General features: G+C 43.4%; 1 protein-coding gene across 1 annotated transcript in view; it reads right to left on the bottom strand.

The window, feature by feature from the left end:
• Positions 1-3116: 3116 nt before the first annotated feature.
• The window catches only part of fhl3a (four and a half LIM domains 3a), a gene marked incomplete at its 3' end in the record, with an annotated part of 87820 nt that continues 67586 nt past the window's right edge, over positions 3117-23350 (bottom strand). The window contains exons 2-6 of the mRNA XM_080720950.1: positions 20269-20441; positions 11187-11361; positions 7539-7708; positions 5581-5767; positions 3117-3277 (exon numbers count right to left, since the gene is read on the bottom strand). Coding sequence (XP_080577076.1) covers positions 3117-3277; positions 5581-5767; positions 7539-7708; positions 11187-11361; positions 20269-20424 — 849 coding nt within the window. The 5' untranslated portion in view covers positions 20425-20441. The remainder of the gene's footprint in view (positions 3278-5580; positions 5768-7538; positions 7709-11186; positions 11362-20268; positions 20442-23350) is intronic.

The raw sequence follows: 23350 nt of genomic DNA on the forward strand, positions 1-23350 counted from the left end.
GCATACTGAAACCGTAGCAATACACAGAAATAACTCATTCCGGCTTCTTTTGGGCAAGCCCATTTTTCTCTCTTAAATGCTGGCTCCGAGCAACGGTAATAGAAACATTTAAGACAACAAAACGAAAGACAGGGACAGATAAGGGCTTTATGAGGAATACAAAATGTAAAAGTCAACAAAAAGACAATACAGGATCAAGAGTGGTCTATATTCACCATATTCACATGGTGGTGATCTTTCTCTTCCGTCATGCACTCTGTTTATTAGCAAAATGGTCACCATGTGAATATGGTTCTATGTGGCTTGTGCCATGTATAAATTCTTTGAATCGTGTTTGTATGTGCACGTAACATGGTAGCAAGAGAATATCTTATCCATAGTGCAAATGACTTGATTGCGAGTAACTTGGACTACCTTCTAAACCTTTACAATGGCTCTGTCAATCTCTCTCTTTCTCAGTATATTTTTCTATACTGCACATTTTGCCAGGGTTCGATTTGTTCTGGGGTGGGTGTGTGGGGGTGGAATCCATGCCTCTTCTTTTGATATTCCCCCTCTTCATTTTTATCGCCAGGTTTGGATATCTTTTTTTTTATCTCTGCTTCTAGTCAGACTGAATAAAATAATTTTTTTTTTGTCTGATATACCCATTTAGGCCTAGAATTATTGAATGCTTTAACCAGTGAAAAATGGCAGATATACAAGCTCACGGCACTCGGTGCCGCGCTGCGAGCTTGTAGATCTGCTATTTTTGAAAAATCGTGAAAATTAGAATTTTGAAGTGTTGTTTGAATCCTTCTAAGGTTTTTTGAAAAACCCTATGTTTCTATGTCAGCAATCTGGCCAGCCATCGTCAAAGAAAAGGTCCTTTTCACTTAACTGGAGCTCAGTTAGTCTGTTCTTGAGAGACTACTATGTCAGTGGTTCTCAAACTTTTTCATGTGAAGGACCCCCAAAATGATATTTATTTGGCCACGGACCCCCATCTCAAAATATTTAGTTCCAGGGACCCCCCAGAAGCAAAATTTGAGTTACAATTGTTCGCTTTGAAAATATATATTGTCAAAGATTTGCACACATTTTCACGACTTTTTCAAAAATAGCAGATCTACAAGCTCGCAGCGCGGCACTCGGTGCCGCGCTGTGAGCTTGTAGATCTGCTATTTTTCAATAGTTAAAGCATTCAATAATCCTAGGCCTAAATGGGTTAAGTATATAGGGCCCCTCCTGTTATATTTACAAATCGAACCCTGCATTTTCCAAAGGAGATTCTACTTTGGATGTTTGGTTTCCCGCACAGAAGACCAGGGTTCAACTCTTAAGTGGTTACACATTCACCTTATGAATCTCAGCAAAGTCCATACAGTACCTATCGTGTTCTCTTTTGCTCAGTGATTCTCAATATACGGTATATATTCAAAGATTTGCAAACATGTTCCAAGATTTTTCAAAAATGGCAGATCTACAAGCTCGTAGCATGACACGCTATGTAGACCTGCTATTTTTGAATAGCTCAAATCTAAAATGTTTAAAGTATACATTGATGCTCTGAAAATGCAAGCGGCCCATCCATCTGACCACTAAACCGCCACTCAACGCTTTGGATATTTAAGGCAGTGGTTCTCAACCTTTTCAGGCTGAGACCTGCTGCTATGGTGTGAAGGGACATGAAGACAGTGTAGAAGGAGGACCGACACTTTGAGGACATTCAAAAACAATGCATACAATGCAATTAGAACAGCATTAACAACAGCAACTCAACCACACCTGAACATATGCAGACAACAGCTTTACTGTTTCCTGGGGTCTGCTTCTCAGAGTGCCACCACCTCCATCTGAGGTGACCATTCATTCATATCAAATATTCGCTGAATGATTGCATAGCGGTTTTCTCTTAGGTCTTCTTTGACATTACATAACACACGATAACGTGACTTTATTCTTCTTAAGGCACTCCGTAAACGCAGTTTCATACGATCATTATCTGTTTTTGGTTCTTTTTATTTGGCTAAAATAACGGTGGCGATCGATAAACGCGGACGATACAAAATAATAAAAACACCCAAATCAGAGACGGACGCATGAGGGATGCAGCCTCTCCATAGTAACATCTAGAGTGTTCATTTAAATGTGAGTTAAATTAGTATGGCCATGTGTGTGTGTGTGTGTGTGTGTGTGTCTGTGTGTGTGTGTGTGTGTGTAAGAATGATCTGAAGCAGTGGTTATCAAAGTAGGACCCAGGGATCCTCAGGGCTCCTCGAGGGCGGGTTCCAAATGGAACTTTTACAGGTGTGTAACTTTAAAGTTTGAGAACCACCGATCCGAAGGGAAGAATGTATAAAGAGCCTCAGCCATGGTTTGGGGGGGGGTTCTGCATTCGCTGTTTGATGAGCAGGGTGTACTGTAGATCAGGGGTCTTCAACGTTTTCAGGCCGAGGACCCCTTAGTTGAGAGAGAGATGAAGCAGGGACCCCCACAAACTTTTCATAGATTCCATGGTTTCATCGTTTGACAGCACAATCATCAGTGTATTTTGGATTCTTGTCGATTTGTGTTTTCAGATATTTAACCAGTGGAGCCGTCGTTACCTAATAAACATGCCCTTTCACTCTGTACTTAAGCTGGTTGCACACTGCTGCGTTTTTCGTTGCGAAATGCGTTTTTCAGGGCAAGGAGAGAGAGAGAGATAGAGAGAGCAAGGGGCCGAGTGGTGCGCGAAACGGGCGGCAGTGTGCAAACGTGACTGACATAACGTGAGGTTGATTTTTTTATTCACGCGCTCCGAAATTCACTCCGATATTCCGCCCGAAAAACGCAGCAGTGTGCATTGTGCAACCACCTTAAGTCTGCTCTTTTTCCCCTCTACACCAAACCGCTTTGCCGAAAATAGCTGATCTGCGAGGCGTTGTGAGCTTGTAGATCTGCTATTTTCGGCTACAGTTCTCAGAATATGGACACTAGGGTTCGAGTTGTTAATATAAAAAGGATTGGAAGATTTGGAGGACCCGCTGTAGTAACTCTGAGGACCCCCTAGGGGTCCCGGACCCCCTGTTGAAGACCCCTGCTGTAGATAAACAGGTAAACGTGTTAAAAGGGGAGGGGGGAGGAGCGGCTCTCTATAGGTTGCTGTTGCTGTTGCAGTCGCGGCACAGGATCCTGTCTCCGTCGGCGGGGAAGAAGCCGTGGCCCACCAGGGACACGGAGCACTGGGAGCAGGTGAAGCAGGGCTGGTGCCACTGGCGCTCCTCGAATGAGATGTACTTCCCTCCTCCGAAGCCTGCGGGGGAGAGAGAGAGACAGACACCGTTAACCCAGTCATTCCCAACGTACGTAGGATGCAGAGGATGCAGGGGCGTCAATTGGGTATGGCAGGGGTATGCAGCTGCCATACCCTGGGTCTAGGGGGGGGGAAATAAAAGTTACTTTTAAATATAAATCCATGAATGTCTCTTTGTCTATCTGTGCTGGTTATTATGTTGTTAGATTACATTAAAATAACTACAAATGCAAAGATTTAACAAAATGGTCAATTTAACAAGGTATTATTATGTTCTCAATGGGTTAATTGTGGCACGTTTATTGCGACCGTAAGGTCGCAGTTTAGTATGAAAACCTCCACCGGCCGTCCGTCGGTCACACGTGCGGTCGACCGCACGTCACACGTGCGGTCGACGGCACGTCACACGTGCGGTCGACGTGTGATGAGGTCACGATGAGTCATCTATGCCCAAATATAGATTTCTAGGTCAGATGGCCCATAGAGTTTGTGATGTCAAACCTAGCAACCCAATATAAACAAACCTGATGTCAGACCTGAAGTATCCTTTTATACCCATATATGGAGATACAGAGATCTCCATATATGGGCATATTAGAAAGCCCATATATGGGCATATACGGATGACATCAGGGATATCCATATATGGGCATAAAAGGGACAAGGGCTTACAGTTAAGAGATCTCCATATATGGGCATATCAGAAAGCCCATATATGTTCATATACTGATGACATCAGGAATATCCATATATGGGCATAAAAGGGACAAGGACTTACAGTTAAGAGATCTCCATATATGGGCATAAAGGGACAAGGACTGTTACAGTAGATATAGAGATGTCCATATATGGGCATAAATGAACAAGGACTGACAAACACTGAGATCTCCATATAACCTATGGGAATATAAGGGACGAGGACTGTCAGCTTGTAGACCTATTTTCTAAATATTGTTGTACATTAAAAACTTGAAATGGGTCGTTCTGCATAGTACTTGGGATTTGTTGATGTAAATGTTCACATAGAGTGTAATAATTGGTAAAACAAACTTTTGGCCTATTTGTGGAGATAAGCGACCAACGGTCGCTTATCTCCCGATTAGGGAGTCTTACTGGTACATGCCAAGTCTAGCTGCATTTGAACAACCATTCCAGGCTGCCATATCCAGCCCAAGAAACCTTAGAAATGGGGAAATTTTTTTAATGTACTTCTTAAAATAAATGTATCATGCCTGTTGCTAAGATATGGCAACATGACTGGTGTCTTGCACGTGCGCGAAGGCGCGTGTGCAAGACACCAGTCATGTTGCCATACCTTAGCTTTTTCTGAACTGACGCCACTGGTAGGATGACTGAGGTTGTGGTGAGTGGGCCCTCAAATCATTGGTAAAACACTTAGATTTGAATCGTAATTGCGACTGTTGGTCGCATTTACTGTAAAAACCTGCAGCTCATGTGCATCAGTCACTCTGTCAGTCACGCCTCATGTCACGCTCTGTGGCCAAGACAGAATTCATTTGCAAGTGTGACTCGTGTCACGGCAACCACACTTGCTAATTAATTCTGTCCTTGTCCTTTTTATGCCCATTTATGGAGATCCCTGATGTCATCAATATTAAGCCCATACCGGTATCTGGGAATGCCCATATATGGACATATGGTGTCAATCTCTGTTTTAGCGCGACCTCGTGCTTTAGGGCATCTTGCTGGTATAACATTAATATTTTTAAAGAATTACATAAAACTAAATATATATATCATGGTATTGTTTTTCTCTAAAGCCTTTAAAAATGGGTTTTCATTGTGATACAGAATTACAGATAGGATCTTAAAGTATACTATATTATTTCTGTTGATTATTTTGTGATGGTCAGTGATTTATTTGTATATTTACATTATTTGTCATATCTGCCCAGCGCAAATTTTGGGTTAGGCTTCAGAAAGCCTAAAAAGGCTAACATGAATGCAAATGTTATTTTGTTAAAATGTTGAAAGTCAAATACACAATTTAAACATCAATTGCAACTACTGACAAGTCAACAACTATTTCACAATGGTGACCTAGGCCTAGTTTGAGTGTTTCTCAAAGTGGATTCCAGGGACTCTGTGGGTTCCTTTATGGGGGTCTAAATGGACCCATACAAGTCTGTAACTCTGACAGTGTACAAATGGAACCAAATGAACCCTGACGGGTCCATTTGGTTCCATTTGTACACTGTTAGAGTTAAGGGGAAACCTTGAAATGTAAAAGAAACACTGGCCTAGTTACAGTATTAATATGAACACGGTGCTGTAGTACGGACCTGTGATGGGTTTACTGCAGACTTCACACTTCTTGGCGTAGAGACTGCCAAAACACACCAGGCAGTAGGGGCTGTCGTCTCGGGAGGTGAAGTGTTGTCCGGCGAGCTGCATCTTACACCCAGTGCACACAAAACACTCCTTATGCCAAGGCTCGTCCCTGTAGGTCACTCCGCCTTTAGCCAGAGTCTGTCCAAATACATGTGCATGGATTAAAGCAAAAATAAAATCTCACGACTAAACATTTTTCTATGGCCACGTCCTGATGCGCGATTTGTCAAGCGGCGTGAAAGGAGCACAAAACCCAAACTAGTTCTGATTCCAAAACAATGAATGCAATAAACTTACATTATGATTCTTTTAGGATTGTTCCTGCTGTAATATCGAAATCACAGTTAACCTTAGCTTTCATGAAATATCCGAGAGGATTTTATGGAACATAACATCTTCAGAACACATTGCTAGTTTGATCACTTCAAATGCTCTAATCCAGAGGTGTTTAACAGGAGTCCCCAGAGTTACTACAGGAGGTCCTCCAAATCCTTTGTGTGATAGAAACCTTTTTCTCCTTTTGTATACTATTACTAACCACTTGAACCCTAGTGTCCATATTCTGAGAACTTTAGCCAAAAATAGCAGATCTACAAGCTCACAACGCCTCGCGCTGCGAGGTGCTGTGAGATTGTAGATCGGCCTTTTTTGGCAAGAGGTTTGGTGTAAAAAAAGAGCACACTAAGTACAGAGTGAAAGGTCAAGTTTATTAAGTGTTGACAATTCAAGTGGTTAAATAACTGAAAACACAAATTTATATGAATCCAAAATACACTGATAATCGTGCACTGCTGTCAAACGATGAAACATGTAATCTATGATAAGGTTTTGGGGGGTCCCTGCTTCATCTCTCTCTCAACTAAGGGGTCCTTGGCCTGAAGACGTTGAAGACCCCTGCTCTAATCTTAAAATAATAACCAAAAATAGCCTATATACAAGCGCGACGCATTGAGAGCTCGTAGCTAGGCTATTTCCGCTGCGCAACGTGCTTCCATAGAAGATGGAATCCAAACGAGTGGAAACAGTTGTGGCGACTGAGGACTTGAATCCACGTAAGTGGCATTTAAAGACCTCGTTGAGACAGTTGGACAGTTCAAAGTAGCCTACTTATGACAATACAGCGGCGTGCGCTAAAACCAGCCACATCAAACAATGAAGTGGAGGAAAGAGCACACGGTGGAGAGTCTGTCTGTTACACTCCAGCACTTTCACTGCTCCGGTCCTTGTGTTACCTCTTGTCCCCAAACAGAGAACACACGACTAAAGAAGAAACCTCTCAAGGGGAAGTACAGAAGCCTCTCCTCAGCTAACCTTAAAAGGGTCAGGAGGACACCAACCAACGAGGTAACGTTTTAGGATAAATTATGATTGTTAAATCCACTTATGTTTAACCACTTTAAGCCTGGCATCCATCCCTTTTTTGGTTATAGCATTTAGGCAAAACATTTGAAAAATCTTCAAAAATACCCTTTGCCTTTGAAAATGTTTTGACCCATTTAGACCAGAGGACCTGGCTCTATAAATGTCTTCAAAAATCTAAATCCTAACCTAGTTATCCTAGTTTTCAGTTGGTTTTCAAACCTTTTAAAATCAAAGACCCCAGAATTATATGTATTTGGCTGCGGACCGCCGTCTCAAAATATGTTGTTCCAGGGACACCGAGAAAGACAGATTTGAGTTATAAATGTTCGCTTTAAAAATATATATAAAGATTTGCACAAATTTTCATGTTCCCCCCCCCCCCCCGCCTCAAAAATAGATGAGCTCGTAGATCTGCTATTCTTGAGTAGTTAAAGTATAAAAAAATGGTTAAAGTGGTTAACGTCTAAAGTGACATGGATGCTTTCCAGGTCTAAATGGGTTTTAAGAGGTTGACAACTGAAGTAAATGAGTCTACAGTCAGTGGTACCTTTTTACAGCGCGTGCAGCGCGGGGCGAACTTGTCCTCGTAGCAGGACACGCAGTAGTGCTCATCCTTGTCGGGGATGAAGGACTTGGAGCCGATAGGCTGCTCACAGCTGTGGCAAATGAAGCAGCCCTCATGCCACGTGGAACCACCGTATTCCAGCTTCCTCGTACCTATGGCATGGACAGAGAGAGAGAGAGAGAGAGAGAGAGAGAGAGAGAGAGAGGAGAGAGAGAGAGAGAGAGAGAGAGAGAGAGAGAGAGAGAGAGAGAGAGAGAGAGAGAGAGAGAGAGATTCATTTTACATACAGTATTAACAGCATTTCTATTTCTACCCTAACCCTAACCCTAACTTTTTATTTAATTTTCTTCTTTAAAATCTTTACAGGGTAGGAGACATTGCATTGCATTATTTGTCTAGGCATGTACATACAGTTCATCACAGTAGCTTCAAAAAGTGTCTTTATTTCGTAATGTTAGATAAGCCTCCAAAAAGTACAAAGAGAAAAAAAGAGAAATAATGCAATAATTATGTTAATGCACTGAAAGTGAGCGGGAAGGATATAGGCAGAAGTAATGTTGAGATTATATTTCAAATGTGATTACAGTAAAAGGTATAATTTCATACACATGCAATCATGAGCCACTGCTGGTCAATCATTGTACATTCAGAGCAGCAGCAATCCTGTATAATACATTTTGTGTCTTTCAATGCAAGTCCAAGTCAAGTCTCAAGTGATTCAAGTCCTGATTTTTGACTTACTGCAAGTCTAAACTCAAGTCTAGCCTAAGTCTAAGCTCTTCTTGCTCCGATAAATGAATAATCAGAACTGTAGGCTAAAGTATAGTACTGTTAGGTCTGTGGTAATAAAATATTTAAAGTGCTATTATTTTATCGGGTTAAATCTGATTGAGTTCATCTTTCTCTCAAGTCTCAAGTCGAGCTCTGCCACAGCCTGAATACATATAATATACATGTAATCATTGAGTACTTGACATACATTTCAAGAGGCTGTACTAATGCATCATATATCTTGCAGGGACAGCGTTCTATAGCGCACGTCGAGTGCGGCCTCATTGCTGATGTCCTTGCTGTGTCATTAAAAGGTGTTTTTTTGCGAAGCAAGTCGTCAGTATGCATCTGCACCAATACGGTAATTTATTGTACTTGGTGAATAAAGGGAATCTGACTGTGAGATGAAGCCCAAATGAGATGATAAATGACAGCGGGCAGGGGACGACAGCGCCAGAGTGTCCTTCACGGGGAGGAAATATTTGCACGGGAAGATAAACTGAGTGAGAACAAAAAAGCAATCGCTCCATCAACGATACTTCAACATCTGGATGACTATCTCTGGCACCAGGGGAGCGTTTCAGCACAGGCCTATCAGATCTGTCTTGGTAACCAAAAGAGCTTCTGAGGATTCCATCGCTGTGGCTTTGATCCCGTGTTGCCTCTGTGTGTCTCTCTCTCTCTCTCTCTCTCTCTCTCTCTGGGCAAGCCACTAGAACTTAGTGCCCGATTGTTAAACAGAGACAAGTATGTGTGTGTCAGGTTTTGAGCGTGTGTGTGTGTGTGTGTGTGTGTGTGTGTGTGTGTGTGTGTGTGTGCGTGTGCGTGTGCGTGCGTGTGCGTGTGCTTGCAAAGCACTATAATAGTAGCTGCAGGCTCTATTGCAAGACACAGGACGGGATTTAGGCTTTAGAATAGAAACACAATAGTATACCTAAGATGAGATCAACAACATGCACGCGCGTGTACACACACACACACACACACGCACGCACGCACGCACGCACGCCCGGGCGGCATACCAAATGCACTGAACAGCTACAGTGTGCTATTAACTTCCTGTGGGGCTTCCATAATTGCCATGCTAGGCTGGCAGGAAGATCCATCCCAACACAATGACTACCCCACAAGGTGCCTGACTCACTGGGGGTATGGATGATGATGCGGAGGCCTGGCCCGCAGCGCTCACATCTTCACCCAAGAGAAGAAGAGAAGACCAAACGGCCCAGAAATAGAGGGGAACGCCTGCTCCCTCTTCCTGGAACCGTTTGCCATTTTTATGAGCGCTGCGTTGGCCACTACGGTGGTGCTGAAATAAGACGGCTGGCTTATCTCACTCAGACCTGAATAATACCTAAAGAAAATGTCTTCTAAATCCTAATGGTTTTCTGGAGAAAAAAAAGAAACAGTATGTTTCTTCATCTGTGGTACTCAAAGTTTTTAATGTCAAGAGAAATTATATTATTATTAGAATTATACGGTATGTATTTGACCGCGGACCCCCATCTCAAAATATTTTGTTCCAGGGACCCCCCCCAGAATCAAAGATTTGAGTTTGTAATGTTCTTTAAAAGAATATATCGTCACTGTCCGAGTTTCAATTTTTGTACGTTTTTTCACAAGGTAAAGCCCTGCTTCATCATACAAGGGTAGTGAAAACAGCAGATCTACAAGCACACAACGCCTCGCGGTGCGAGGCGTTGTGTGCTTGTAGATCGGCTGTTTTCACTAGTTTAAATCATTTTTAAAATGATAAATGCAAAACGAAGAGTTTTTGGACACACAAGGTTTCCACCCGACAACGACGATACATTCAAAGATTTGCACAAATGTTCAAGTTTTTTTCCCCCTCAAAAATAGCAGATCTACAAGCTCATAGCGCGGCACTCGGTGCCGCGCTATGAGCTTGTATATCTGCTATTTTTGAATAGGCAAAAATAATGGTCACAGTTGCGTTGCCGGTCTTCATGGCTTATCTCTTGTTATCATCAGAGTGCTGGCAGGCGGCCAGCCCTCAGGATTTGGCTCACAGACAACAAGTCAGGCAGACTGGCAATTACTCTGTCACATTCAGCGCTGGCTGCCGCTCAATCGCTGCAGGCTCCAGCCCTTCTCTCCCCGCCTCGCTCATTCTCCGCCTGTCTCTCTCGTCTGTTTTCCTAAATCCCCTTCTTCTTCTCCCTCGTATCTACTTGATCTGTGGCTCTCCATCTTTCAAGTGCTTCTTTCTTTCCAGGACCAAGTGCAGACATGCTCCTTGACACATTTACCCCTTCAGAAACGTGTTTGTCCGTCATGAACTCTCAATTCGCAACGTGACACATGTTATATTTTGGGATACACTAAATGACACTAATGCCTCGTTAATGACTCTCAACCCGTGGCGTCCCTGTTTCGGGAATGTCACGGGAGGAAACCGTAAAGAAATGTCTAAATGAATAAATAAAAATAAGCAGATGATGATCTACAACAGCGTTTCCAAAACCTTTACATTTTAAAGACTCCAGGCCTGGCCAGCAATGTGTGGAATATGACGGGTCGAAGTGTCCATTTAAGTCAATGGCAGTCACAGTTTCACTTTATTATTATTATTATTTTTTTTTTATGAAGATTTTTTCACTTGCCTTTGCCACTGTTTATATCGCCCAACCTGTAGATTACTGACACGCCCACTTTGGTTCCCAGTTCAGGGCAAGACAAAAACTAAAAAATATATTCTAGGGTTCTTAATTTTTTAACATTTTGAACTGGTTCAAAATTAGGGAAAAAATAACAGTACCAGTTCAACCCCCGGTGGCCTGTGTCTGTGCATACCGTAATGCGACAGTGTCCTATTGGTTCATCTCCACCACGTCTCACCTGGCATGACCGTCTTGTCGCAGGCCACGCACTTGGAGGAGAACTCGTTGCAGTAGCAGTCGTTGCACAGCAGGGCCTCGTCGTGGCTGGTGAAGGGCTCGTCCGCCAGCGAGCGGTCGCAGCGGAAGCAGCGGAAGCAGTGCTCGTGGTAGTGTCTGTCCTCGTAGAACAACTCCTGGAAGGGGGTGAGCGGGAGAACGTAGAGGAATTACAATGATATTAATCATAATAATTATGATAATAGCTCAGATTTATGTAGCGCTTTTACCCAAAGTCGCTTTGCATAAAGAAAAGGAAGGAACCAACTTCATTAACCCATTTAGGCCTAGAATTATTTGATGCTTTAACTATTGAAAAATAGCAGATATACAAGCTCAGTGTGGCACCGAGTGTCGAGCTGTGAGCTTGTAGATCTGCTATTTTTGTGATCTTTTTTAAAAGCGAACAATTGTAACTCATTTGCTTCTGGGTGGTCCCTGGAACCACATATTTTGAGATTGGGGTCCGTGGCCAAATACATGTCATTTTGAGGGTCCTTGACTTGAAAGGGTTTGAGAACCACTGATTTAGAATAATGATTTAGAAGACATTTATAGAATCGGGTCAAAAACATTCAAAGACTTGCACAAATGTTATATCTGCTATTTTTTAATAGTTAAGAAAAACAAAACAATAAGCATGGGTCGGGGAGAAATGCAATCCTGAAGGGGTGGGTTTTGAGTGAGGTTTTCATAGTATAATTATACATTATACTACTATATTGTTATTATGGTTGTTTATATCTAACCTTTGTATTTTACCATCGTACTTACTGTTTATAATACATTATGATATGACATGATATTCGCCTGTGGGAGCCAAGATGTCTCTGCTAGTCCAGATAGCTATTGTTTTTGTTACAGCCTGTCTGTTATGGTTCAGCTTGTCCTTGTAGCAGCTGCAGTAGAACTATGGTTTGAGCCCTGTACTCGTTGGCAGAACCACCCATCTGGGTCATGACCAGGGACGTGCTGGCCATTGGGAAAAGCGGGACAACTCCCGAACGGCTGGTTCATTCCCGGCCTGGACCAGGCCGGGAATGGCCGGCCTGGTCCAGGCCGGCCATTAGGAAAAATAAATAAAAATGATGGCCTTCATTCCATTTTGGGGGCAGGGCGGCCAACAAAGTAAATCGTCACTGTCGGGCAGAAACCTCGTATCTCCAAGTTTCAAATTTATAATTTTTTTTCACAAAGCAAAGCCCTGCTTCATCATACAAGGGCGTTGCACAAAAGTAGTGAAAACAGCCGATCTACAAGCACACAACGCCTCGCACCGCGAGGCGTTGTGTGCTTGTAGATCGGCTGTTTTCACTAGTTTAAATCATTTTTAAAATGATAAATACAAAACAAACGGTGTTGGACATACAAGGTTTCCACCCGACAACGACGAAATATAACTCATGTAATTGGCCAACTCTTTTTCCCGGGCTGAATCAGGGGCCCAGCACGTCCCTGGTCATGACTGCGGGGCTAACGTACTTCTCCCCATGATATCATGCAATTAAAGCATAACCATCATCACCTAGAACAGTGTTTCTCAAACGCATACACTTCAAGGTCTCCCCTTAACTCTGACAGTGTACAAATGGAACCAAATGGACCCGTCAGGGTCCATTTGGTTCCATTTGCACACTGTCAAGAGTTACAGATTTGCATGGGTCAATTTAGACCCCCATAAAGGAACCCACAGAGTCCCTGGAATCCACTTTGAGAACCACTGACCTAGAATATTGTCTCGGTTCCTATTGCTTCATCAATTACTGATTGATCCAGAATTCCACGAAAGGTCATAATCAGGTGTAAAGTATCGTGATTTGCACCTATAACATGATTTGTGAATCTACCGTATAATGGCATGCCCAAAAGTTAGGGAGATTTTATTTGGGGGGGGGGACTATTTTGTTCACAATCAGAATATCTAGTTATTTAACACTGTATTTTAGGAATATCACATACTGTACACTTTAATCGATTTTGATCAAATCACAGTCTGGTTTCTCTTTCAGAGGGGAAAATGATGCACTGGATTTACTGTTGCACCCCTGTTGCACCATGACAATCATACAGTGGTTCTCGTCATCTCCGCCTACTGATACGTCCGCTGACATCCAAATCCAAGGTAGTCACTGGAACAGTGGGGAGAACGGCGGCCAGGGCCAGACGGACGCCCACTGCTCTGACTGGCAGCCAATCACAAGGGCTGTCACGATTATGATATTTCACGTGATGATTAATTGAGTACCTGAAGTTAAATTTTGAATATAGATATTTTTTGATTTACCAGACTGTAAACCACAAACTATAAGTTTTTAATCTGTTAAATTCTTAATGCACTCCCCCCTCATTTTGTTGAATTAGATTTTTTTACTTAAAGGGATATTCCACTTTCAAAAAACTTTTTGTCATTGTATGGTCTAATCAGGCTTGTATGAACACCCTGAACACTTTTTAATTTTCTTCATTCAGTATTTAGATATTTGATCTAAATGTTATCTGGCCCTCCAGGCTCAGGGCCTCTCCCCACACACACTCATTGTAACTTGTAACTCCATTTTAACCATGATAGATTCATTAAAAACACCCATTATTTTTTCTGGTGACTCATACTGCCCTCCTAATACGTGAGCAGGCCGTGTTTTTTTCATAACGTTTTTCATGTATTTTTAATAATTCTTTGGGAAAATGGAAAAAATTAAATACAATAAAAATATATAAAAAATACATGAAAAACGTTATGGAAAAAACACGGCCTGCTCACGTATCAGGGGGGTAGTATGAGTCACCAGAAAAAATAATGGGTGTTTTTAATGAATCTATCATGGTTAAAATGGAGTTTGAAGTTACAATGAGTGTGTGTGGGGAGAGGCCCTGAGCCTGGAGGGCCTGGTAACATTTACATCAAATATCTAAATACTGAATGAAGCAAATTAAAAACTGTTCAGGGTGTTCATACAAGCCTGATTAGACCATACAATGACAAAAAGTTTTTTTGAAAGTGGAATATCCCTTTAACTCTAATATATTAGGAATTACGACATAATACCTCTGGAAAGTGGAAAAACAGTATATTTCCAACAGTTTGTGGAACAACAGTATAAGTCCGTACAAGCAATATTCAGCAGACGAAGGGAGCAGATAACATTAAAACAGACAATTGAACAATATGAGGGGGGAGTGCATTAACAATTTAACAGATTAAATATGACTAGTTTGTGGTTTACAGTCTGGTAAATCAGAAAATATCTATATAAAAAAAGAATATGGGACTGTTATTCGTCTCGGGTACTCATTTGTCACTCAAATAATTGCGATTAACAATTTAATTGTGTTTTTGACGTTGACAATTACATTCTGTTTGGCTTGTAGGCTTTGAAGTTGCACATGGCAGATATGACACATAACCTAAAAATACAAAGAAATTACTGACATATTTGACAACTTTATTCCTAAAAAAGAACATTGACAGTGGAAATAGCCGATCTACAAGCTCACAACGAGTCGTGTATTTTTGAAAATGTTTGAAAATATATGGACGTTTTTTCCAACATGGAAACGATTATGACAATATTGTGACAAAATATTTGAGATTATGTGAAATAATTGCGATTAGACAAGTATGTGATAATTGTGACAACCCTACCAATCACATCATCAGCCCAATATGAAAGTACCACCCGAACTCGGGATTGGTTCTTGGTTCTTCAGTCATTTACTTTTTAAACTCACTATATAGTTTTAGCAACGAAGGCTGGGAGGTTGACGTAGTCTCTAGCTGAGTCTGAGTTGTGAGTACATGAGAATTAGACTCAGAATCAGTGAATAGTAAACGCACAACAAAGTGCGTGACTGCATTACGATAGCCTTACATTAAGACGCATTCTGCCGAGACTCTCGCATTGTGACGTTGGGCGACCGGCAGAAGCGTCTTACCGACTTGTCATACACTACCACTGCAGGCTCGACCAAATGTCATCTAGTTGCTCGTCACATGCAACAATGAAAAATATAAGACTGCGCCGGAGTTCTCATATCGCTTACCGACTCTGGCGGTAACTTTTCACAATGTAATAGTCTGTTGTTTTCAATAAAAATGCTTTTTACCAAGTCTATGTCCGAGTGCCTTTTCTCTCCGCTCTGTTTTTCGAGGTTTTTCCTGCATTTCTTCTTTGAAAACAATGTTGTTGCAGCTGCGCAACAGCGCCCCTTTGCTGGTCGGGAGGTACTATTGCTCAATTCAAATGAACAATAGTACCTCCCGGCCACCAAACTGGCGCTGTTGCCTAGTCTACATGAGAATTAGACTCAGAATCAGTGAATAGTAAACGCACAACAAAGTGCGTGACTGCATTACGACATGGGATGGACATAGTCAGACAATGCAACACAGAGTAAGTTCAGTCAGCTAGTGAAATGAGGTATGATACAGTGCAATGCGGTGCACAGTATTGCACTATATTGCACACTGGCGTATTGTGACCGGGTTATTGCCATACCAGATGGTAGATGACGGAATACCTACCGGCTTGCACAAAGCAGGTGAATATGAATTATTAAAGAAGAACAGTGGAGAAATTAGAGACTTTTAATTTAGCATTGTGTACTGTAGGTAGGCTTTAGGGTTAATTTGACTCTATATGAATGTGTAGGTCGTTTAGTATGGACTAATGAGGGGGAGGCTGGGAGACTCAACAGCAACAGAGGTTTCTGGTTACAGAGAGGAGAGGAGGGTGTGTGTGTGTGTGTGTGTGTGTGTGTGTGTGTGTGTGTGTGTGTGTGTGTGTGTGTGTGTGTGTGTGTGTGTGTGTGTGTGTGTGTGTGTGTGTGTGTGTGTGTGTGCGTGCGTGCGTGCGTGCGTGCGTGCGTGCGTGCGTGCGTGCGTGCGTGCGTGCGTGCGTGCGTGCGTGCGTGCGTGCGTGCGTGCGTGCGTGCGTGCGTGCGTGCGTGCGTGCGTGCGTGCGTGCGTGCGTGCGTGCGTGCGTGCGTGCGTGCGTGCGTGCGTGCGTGCGTGCGTGCGTGTTTGTGCGTGCGTCCGAGAGATGGGGGGAAGGAGGGGGAAAAGAGAGAGTGAGAGACAGCGGGATAGTGAGAGATAGAGAGAGAAAGGGATAGATACTGTAGAGAGAGAAAGAAGGAAAGGGGGAGAAAGGGTGGGAGACAGAGATAGGGAGATGGGCGGAGGGTGAAGTCATTTCAATTACTAAGTGTACTGTATGTCCAAGTGTGCATTGTAGGTTTCAGTCAGACACCATACACAACCATTAAAAAATGTGCGTGTGTGTGTGTGTGTGTGTGCGCGCGCGCGCGTGCGTGCGTGCACACATGCGTGTGTGTGTGTGTGTGTGTGTGTGTGTGCGCGCGCGCGCGTGCGTGCGTGCACACATGCGCGTGTGTGTGTGTGTGTGTGTGTGTGTGTGTGTGTGTGTGTGCGCGCGCGCGCGTGTGTGCACACATGCGTGTGTGTGTGTGTGTGTGTGTGTGTGTGTGTGTGTGTGTGTGTGTGTGTGTGTGTGTGTGCGCGCGTGCGTGCGTGCACACATGCGTGTGTGTGAGCGTGTGTGTGTGTGTGTGTGAGCGTGTGTGCTGTTGTGCGTAAAAGAGGTCCTGACAGGGATGAGGTTGAATTTATTGTCTGTGGGACTCAGAGCCAAGACAAACACAGTCCGCTGGTTGTGAGAGTGTTGCCATGTCATTGGCTTCCATACACCCAAGAGTGGTAGTGACTGTCTAGCAGGGCTGTATTAACCATTGGGCCGGTGGGGCCGTTGCCAGGGGCCCTTGGCTCTCAGGGGCCCTTGGAGGAACTGGACCGCATGGTCATTGACAATTTACTCAAATTAAATGTATACATTAATTAAAAATCAAATGTGCGGGCCCCTCCTCTGTTGTCTACAGGTGTTTTTTGGCCCACAGATGATTATCGTGGCTTAAAATACGAGCTGGGTAGTGCGCGTCGGGAGGGAGGGGGGTTATGGTGGAGGGTGGGGGGGCCCCTAAAAAATTATAGGCCAGGGGCCCTCACGGGGGTTAATCCGTCCCTGCTGACTAGCGCAGTGATTCTCAAACTCTTTCACAGTGTTTCTCAAACATTCAAATTTCAAGGTCTTCCCTTAACTCTGACAGTGTACAAATGGAACCAAATGAACCCTAACGGGTTCATTTGGTTCCATTTGTACACTTATGGGTGAATTTAGACCCCCCCCTAAAGGAACCCACAGAGACTCTGGAATCAACTTTGAGAAACACTGCTCTATCGTGTCAAGGACCATCAAATTGATATGTGTTTGGGCTGCGGACCCCCAACCGAAAATCTTTTGTACCAGGGACCCCCAGAAGAGAAGATATTTGTGTTAAAAGAATTTCAAAATTATTCAAAGTTTTCCACTACATCTGTTATTTTTTAATAACCAACATATAATATGTTATGCTGATGATTTGAATACATAGGACACCAGTATGACTGTACTCCTGCTGTTTGCAATTCTGTCTAAGAAAGTATTCAATCAATCAATCAATCAATCAATCAATCAATAAATGGATGAAGTGGTTAAAATTAGTGTGATGCTGTATTAACTGTATTAACCCAATAAAACCGGGAAAGTGTCATTTTAGATTTTTGCGTTGGCTATTAGCAGATATAGCAGATATACAAGCTCTTATCGCGTCACGATCAAAGGTTTTGGGGGACCCCCTGGAACCCCCCACAGGACCCCTGGGGGTCCCCGGACCACACTTTGAGAACAACTGGCACTAGTAGCAGCATGCCACATTCTGTCAACTCTATTCACATCACAAATGACCTGCGTCTTGTTTGGGTTTTCCATTAAGGGAAGATCAAAATTTTACTTGATTGTGGAAGAAGGAGACGTTTTCTCATGCTGCATTCTTTTTACGACCTGAAGCTAAATTAGCCCACTGGCTAACATGGACGTGGTGGAAATTGCCTGTGTAATTGCGTGTTAAATTGGCCTTTACTGTGTCTTGCCACACAAAATATATTGAACACGCCTCATTTAACATGTATTATACACCATTAACATGGGGGGGGGACAACTTCTGTTTTAGCCATTTAAGACCATGTCAAAACACAGTGAAAAGAAAAAAAAACGACTTAGAGTTTACCAGAGTACAGTAGAGAGAGGGCTGATGAACAGCTGCTGTGGTTTATTGTTTATAGTTTAGCCTCTTGTTATGTTAAATAAAATGCATAACCCGTCGTAAAACGACATCATTTATCCCACAACACAATTCCATTCCAAAATGCATCTATTTTAGAGGAGGGCTGGACATTTAGCATTACGTCCAAATGATCTCGGCTGTAAAGAATGCTGTTTTTAATTTAATTCCTAATTTCATAATTCATCTTTCCTTCTCCCTCCCTACTTCCTTCTTACTTGTTTATAAAAGTGGAATTCCCAGCAAGCCTTTTAGCTCAAGAGAAATGTGATGTCTCCCCGGGACCTAAACAAATGAAAATAGTGTTTATTTTTAATTTAATGTATTTTAATTTATGGAATTATATATATACTTTGTATCTTAATAATAATTTAATAAAAATGTAGAAAACCCCCCAAAGACAAGGGATATTCACTCGAGTCGTGTAAAAATGGGTTTGAGACCCATAAAAATGGGTCTCCCAAGTCCGACCCATGGTCACCTGCGTTGTTTAAACGTCCTTGCTTTATTATGGAAGAAAATATTTTCTACTTGAACTGAACAGAGCTGCCTTCTTGGACCGTCTTCAAGTTCACCACCTTACTTTCTTTCCACTGTGATGCCCACTAACCCTAACCCTAGGAATGTAGAACTCTTGCTCTTGTCCCATGGCAGTGTTTGTTTGGGAACCACTGGTTCAGAATAGAGGATGACACGGGAGTGGATTTTCACTCCTGTCCCGTCCCACTCCCGCAGAAAAAATCCTGTCCCATCCCAATCCTGGGCCAGAGTAAAAAAATAAATACCGTCCTGTCCCACTCCTGTACAATGACTCCTGGTCCCATCCCGCTCCTGGTCAAAATCACTCCTGTTCACATCCCGCTCCCGAAAAAAAATTAAAAAATAAAATCGTGCAGATGTTTTTCTATTTTGATCCATATTATATTTGATATCATGTTTATTTTTATATAATGTATAATTTTATAATGTTCGCACTTCCTGTGCAATTTATTTCTGCGGTTTGATGAACTGGTCTGGGATGATTCCCGCTCCTGCCCACTCCTGGTGATTTTCATTCCTGTCCCGTCCCGATCCTGGCATTAATGCAAATTTGACTCCTGTCCTGCGGGAATCCTGCGGGACCCACGGGACCCACGGGAATTCCTGTCAAATGTCATCCTCTAGTTCAGAAGCAGCAGGTAGAAAAGGTAAAGCAGTGGTTCCCATTAAACTTTTTTTTAATTTTTTTTTAATGTTTTTTATCCCACGTTTTTTGCAACCCATTTTTCTCACCCGGTGACTACCTAACCTGTAGTCCTGGTTTCCGCTCTCCCCCTGCCGCGCCAGGGGACATTGGGGATCACCCGGCTGGCTAGGGGTAGTATAGAAACCAGGACTACTGCATGTTTTTGTGTGAGGGCCTATGCCCAAGGAGATACGGGGAGAACATGCAAACTCACCACAGAAAGGCCCTATCGCCAAACCCCACCTAGGGTGTGGGCGCTGATGACGCGGGTGGAGGAACACGCCCCCAGCGACCACAGCTTCCCCCGGCGGGAATCGAACCCAGGACCTTCTCGCTGTGAGGCGAAGTGCTAACCACTGCACCACCGTGCCCCCCCCATTAAACCTTTTAGCTCAAGATCCAAAAGGGAGATTAGACGTTTTCCCAGGAACCCAACTAGAGAAAATAGCAGATCTACAAGCGCACTACACGTTGCGAGCTTGTAGATCGGCTGTTTTCACTACTTCCTAATTATGATTTGAAAATGATTATAAAAAAATGTCTTTTGAAATATTTTTGATCATCATGACCCATAAAAATTGGTCCGTGACCTACAAATGGACAGTGTTTGGGAAACAGTGCAGGTAAAGGATGTGTGCCGTACCCTGGCGTCGTGGGCGATGAGCTCCTTGCACTCGTCACACGTGTTGGAGAACAGGCTGTCATAGCAGGGGATGCAGTACGGGCTGTCCTCCGACTGGATGTACTTGCGGCCGTACAGCGACTCTTTGCAGTTGTCGCAGTCGAAGCGGTCGGCCATCGTCACCTTCTCGAAACCTGCAGCACAGGAGGAGAGACGCCCAACGTTAAGAAGAGCCACCACAACTCAAATTAGTTGTGTTGTAGAGGTCTTCACGGGTCCAATTTGAACTACCCGAACCCAAAAGGACCCAGGGGAAATGGACCCGGACCCATATGGCCCCGTCTATCATTTGGAATTTGAGAACCGTTACCCGATCAGCCCCGAGACGTGATGGATCCGATCCGAACGGCCCCGCCTGTTATTAGAAAAATTGGATCCGATACCCGAGCAGAACGAGAGATCCGAGACCCGAACCTGTCGCCCCGAAATGAAAGAATGCCAACGTTATTATATTAAGAGTTGTATCAGACATATTTCTTACCTAACGTCGCCACGGTGCTGCTGTTGCTGTCAGCGGCGCTGTGCCTCTCGCCAAAAGATGATCTTTTCCCAGACCAGTAAGTCAATGCGGACAGTTTGTAAATACAAATAAATCCATGTTTTTATTCCTTCTTCTTTGGCTAGCCAATGCTAATGCTATCGTTTTCTGTCGCATGTGTTGTTCATTATATCTTTCTGCTTTGAGTGTCCATTTTGCTCTGCAGAGCATGACAACACGCAATGACAACTCCATTGTAAACCGTTAACCAAAACGTTACGTTAATATCTTTGATAATAATAACAATCCAACTGATACAGTCAGTGTTGTTGTGACTGAGTGAGTTATACTTCTCAGTTCTCACAACCAATGCAACAGATTACATGCTGCATCTTTAGTGCCATCGTGTGGCGTTATCTATTTGGTGCAGTTGTTGCGTTCGCTTTCACTTCAATCTCGGCCTGTCTCGGCTCCACTCGGGTAACAGGAGATACCCGGGGAACCGGGGCAGACGGCCCCGGCCCCGGCCCGCCCCGCGGTAAAAGCTCGAAAACGGCCCCGTTACCCGGCTCGGGGCGGTTCGGATCGCGGGTAATTTCGGATCTCGGGCAGGTCCGAAGACCTCTATTGTGTTGCCATCGGGCAAGCACAGGCAAGCACGTTGGACGAGGCGTTGTGTGCTTGTAGATCGTCTGTTTTCACTATTTTAAATCGTTTTTAAAATAATAACTAAAAAAGGAAGGTTTTGGACAAACAAGGTTTCCACCCGACAACGACGATATCTTTCCAGATTGATCTCATTTGCTGTCGGCCAGAAACCTAGCCTGCTTTGCGAAGCGTTGTGAGCTTGTAGATCGTCTATTTTCAAAGTATATGCCGCGTATAGGTCTGAAGTGGTTTTGTAATAATAACCCAAATCTACAAAGTAACAAGTGACTAACGCTTTTAAATATTTCTCGTGGAGTAAAAAGTACGATATTTGCCTTTGAGATGTAGTGGAGTAGAAGGAAAATTTGTGAAAATTGGAGGTACTCCGCTAAAGTAAAAATACCTCATTTACTCAATAGTACTTGAGCAAATGATGTACTTTTAGTTTAGGTTCCACCAGGGGCGTCACACCAAATTCTGGGCCCTGGGTACAAGGATTTACTGCGGGCCTCCCATGAATGTTAACTATTGAAAAATAGCAGATATACAAGCTCACAGCGTGGCACCGAGTGCCGCGCTGCGAGCTTGTAGATCTGCTATTTTTGAAAAATCGTGAAAATGTGTGCCAAGAAGGCAAGAAACCTGTTTCCATGTCAGTGATGCTCAAACTTTTTCATGAAAAGGACCCCCCCCCCCCATCTCAAAATATTTAGTTCCAGGGACCCCCCAGAAGCAAAATTTGAGTTACAAATGTTCACTTAAAAAATACATATATTCAAAGATTTGCGCACATTTTCACGACTTTTCAAAAATAGCAGATCTACAAGCTCGCAGCGCGGCACTCGGTGCCGCGCTGTGAGCTTGTATATCTGCTATTTTTCAATAGCTAAAGTTACTAGCGCCCCTCCACCTTGGGCCCTGGTAACTCAGTCCCACTTTCCTACCCCTTGTGATGCCCCTGGTTTCCACCACAGCTGGGGGAGGACAGAGGAACAGAGGGAGGAGGGAGAAGGAGGGAGAAGGAGGGAGAGGTGCGAGGAATGTTTCCGTCGCTTCACGTCTCCCCTGAACAGAAAGAAGTATAGGATGCCATTAGTGTAAGGTTTCTCTGCCAATATTTATACTGCAAGTACCGTACCACTGCACCGCTCACACCGCTCACGGGATTTAACACCAAAATAAAATGAAGAGAAAGAGGGCAGTAGGTGGGGGGCAGAGAGAGAGAGAGAGAGAGAGAGACATAGACTGACACAGATGAAAGAGGGTGTGAGAGAGAGACAGGGAACAAGAGACAGAGAGAGACAGGACTTTCACGAGAGGTACAAAACGCCTCTTAACTTTTACTGCCGAGCGATGAAAGTGATGTGCACAGGGAAGGGCGAGAGGGAGAGAGAGAGAGAGAGAGAGAGAGAGAGAGAGAGAGAGAGAGAGAGAGAGCGAGCATGCGTGTTTATACGTGCAAGTGAAAACAACAGACCCACTGAAGCACAGTGTTTGAAACACTAGCTGGGTCATGCAACCAGGCCTATACTCTTAACAGCATAATGTTTATGTCAGACTGCACTGTGCACTAGGTCAGTGGTTCTCAACCTGTTGGTCAGGACCCCCAGGGGGTCCCCAAGTGTACACAGGGTATCTACACATTTCTGAAGTGTCAATTTAATGACTTTCAAGACCTTTTTAGTACCTCTGGTTAAACATTGGCAAAATTGTCAAATATTAGAGGCAGAAATTGCGAAAATAGCAGATCTGAGTTGTTCCAGAGGGTCCCCGGCAAAATTGGTTAACATGGCATCAAAATCAGTTGAACCACTTCAACCTTCTTTTCAGATGGTGGTCCTCGGCCAAACACATTATCGTCACTGGCAGAAACCTTGTATCTCCAAGTTTAATTTTTTTTATTATTCTTTTTGTAAA

This window comes from Nannobrachium achirus (assembly GCF_963921795.1).
Source record: "Nannobrachium achirus genome assembly, chromosome: 2".
In the NCBI taxonomy this organism is placed as follows: Eukaryota; Metazoa; Chordata; class Actinopteri; order Myctophiformes; family Myctophidae; genus Nannobrachium; species Nannobrachium achirus.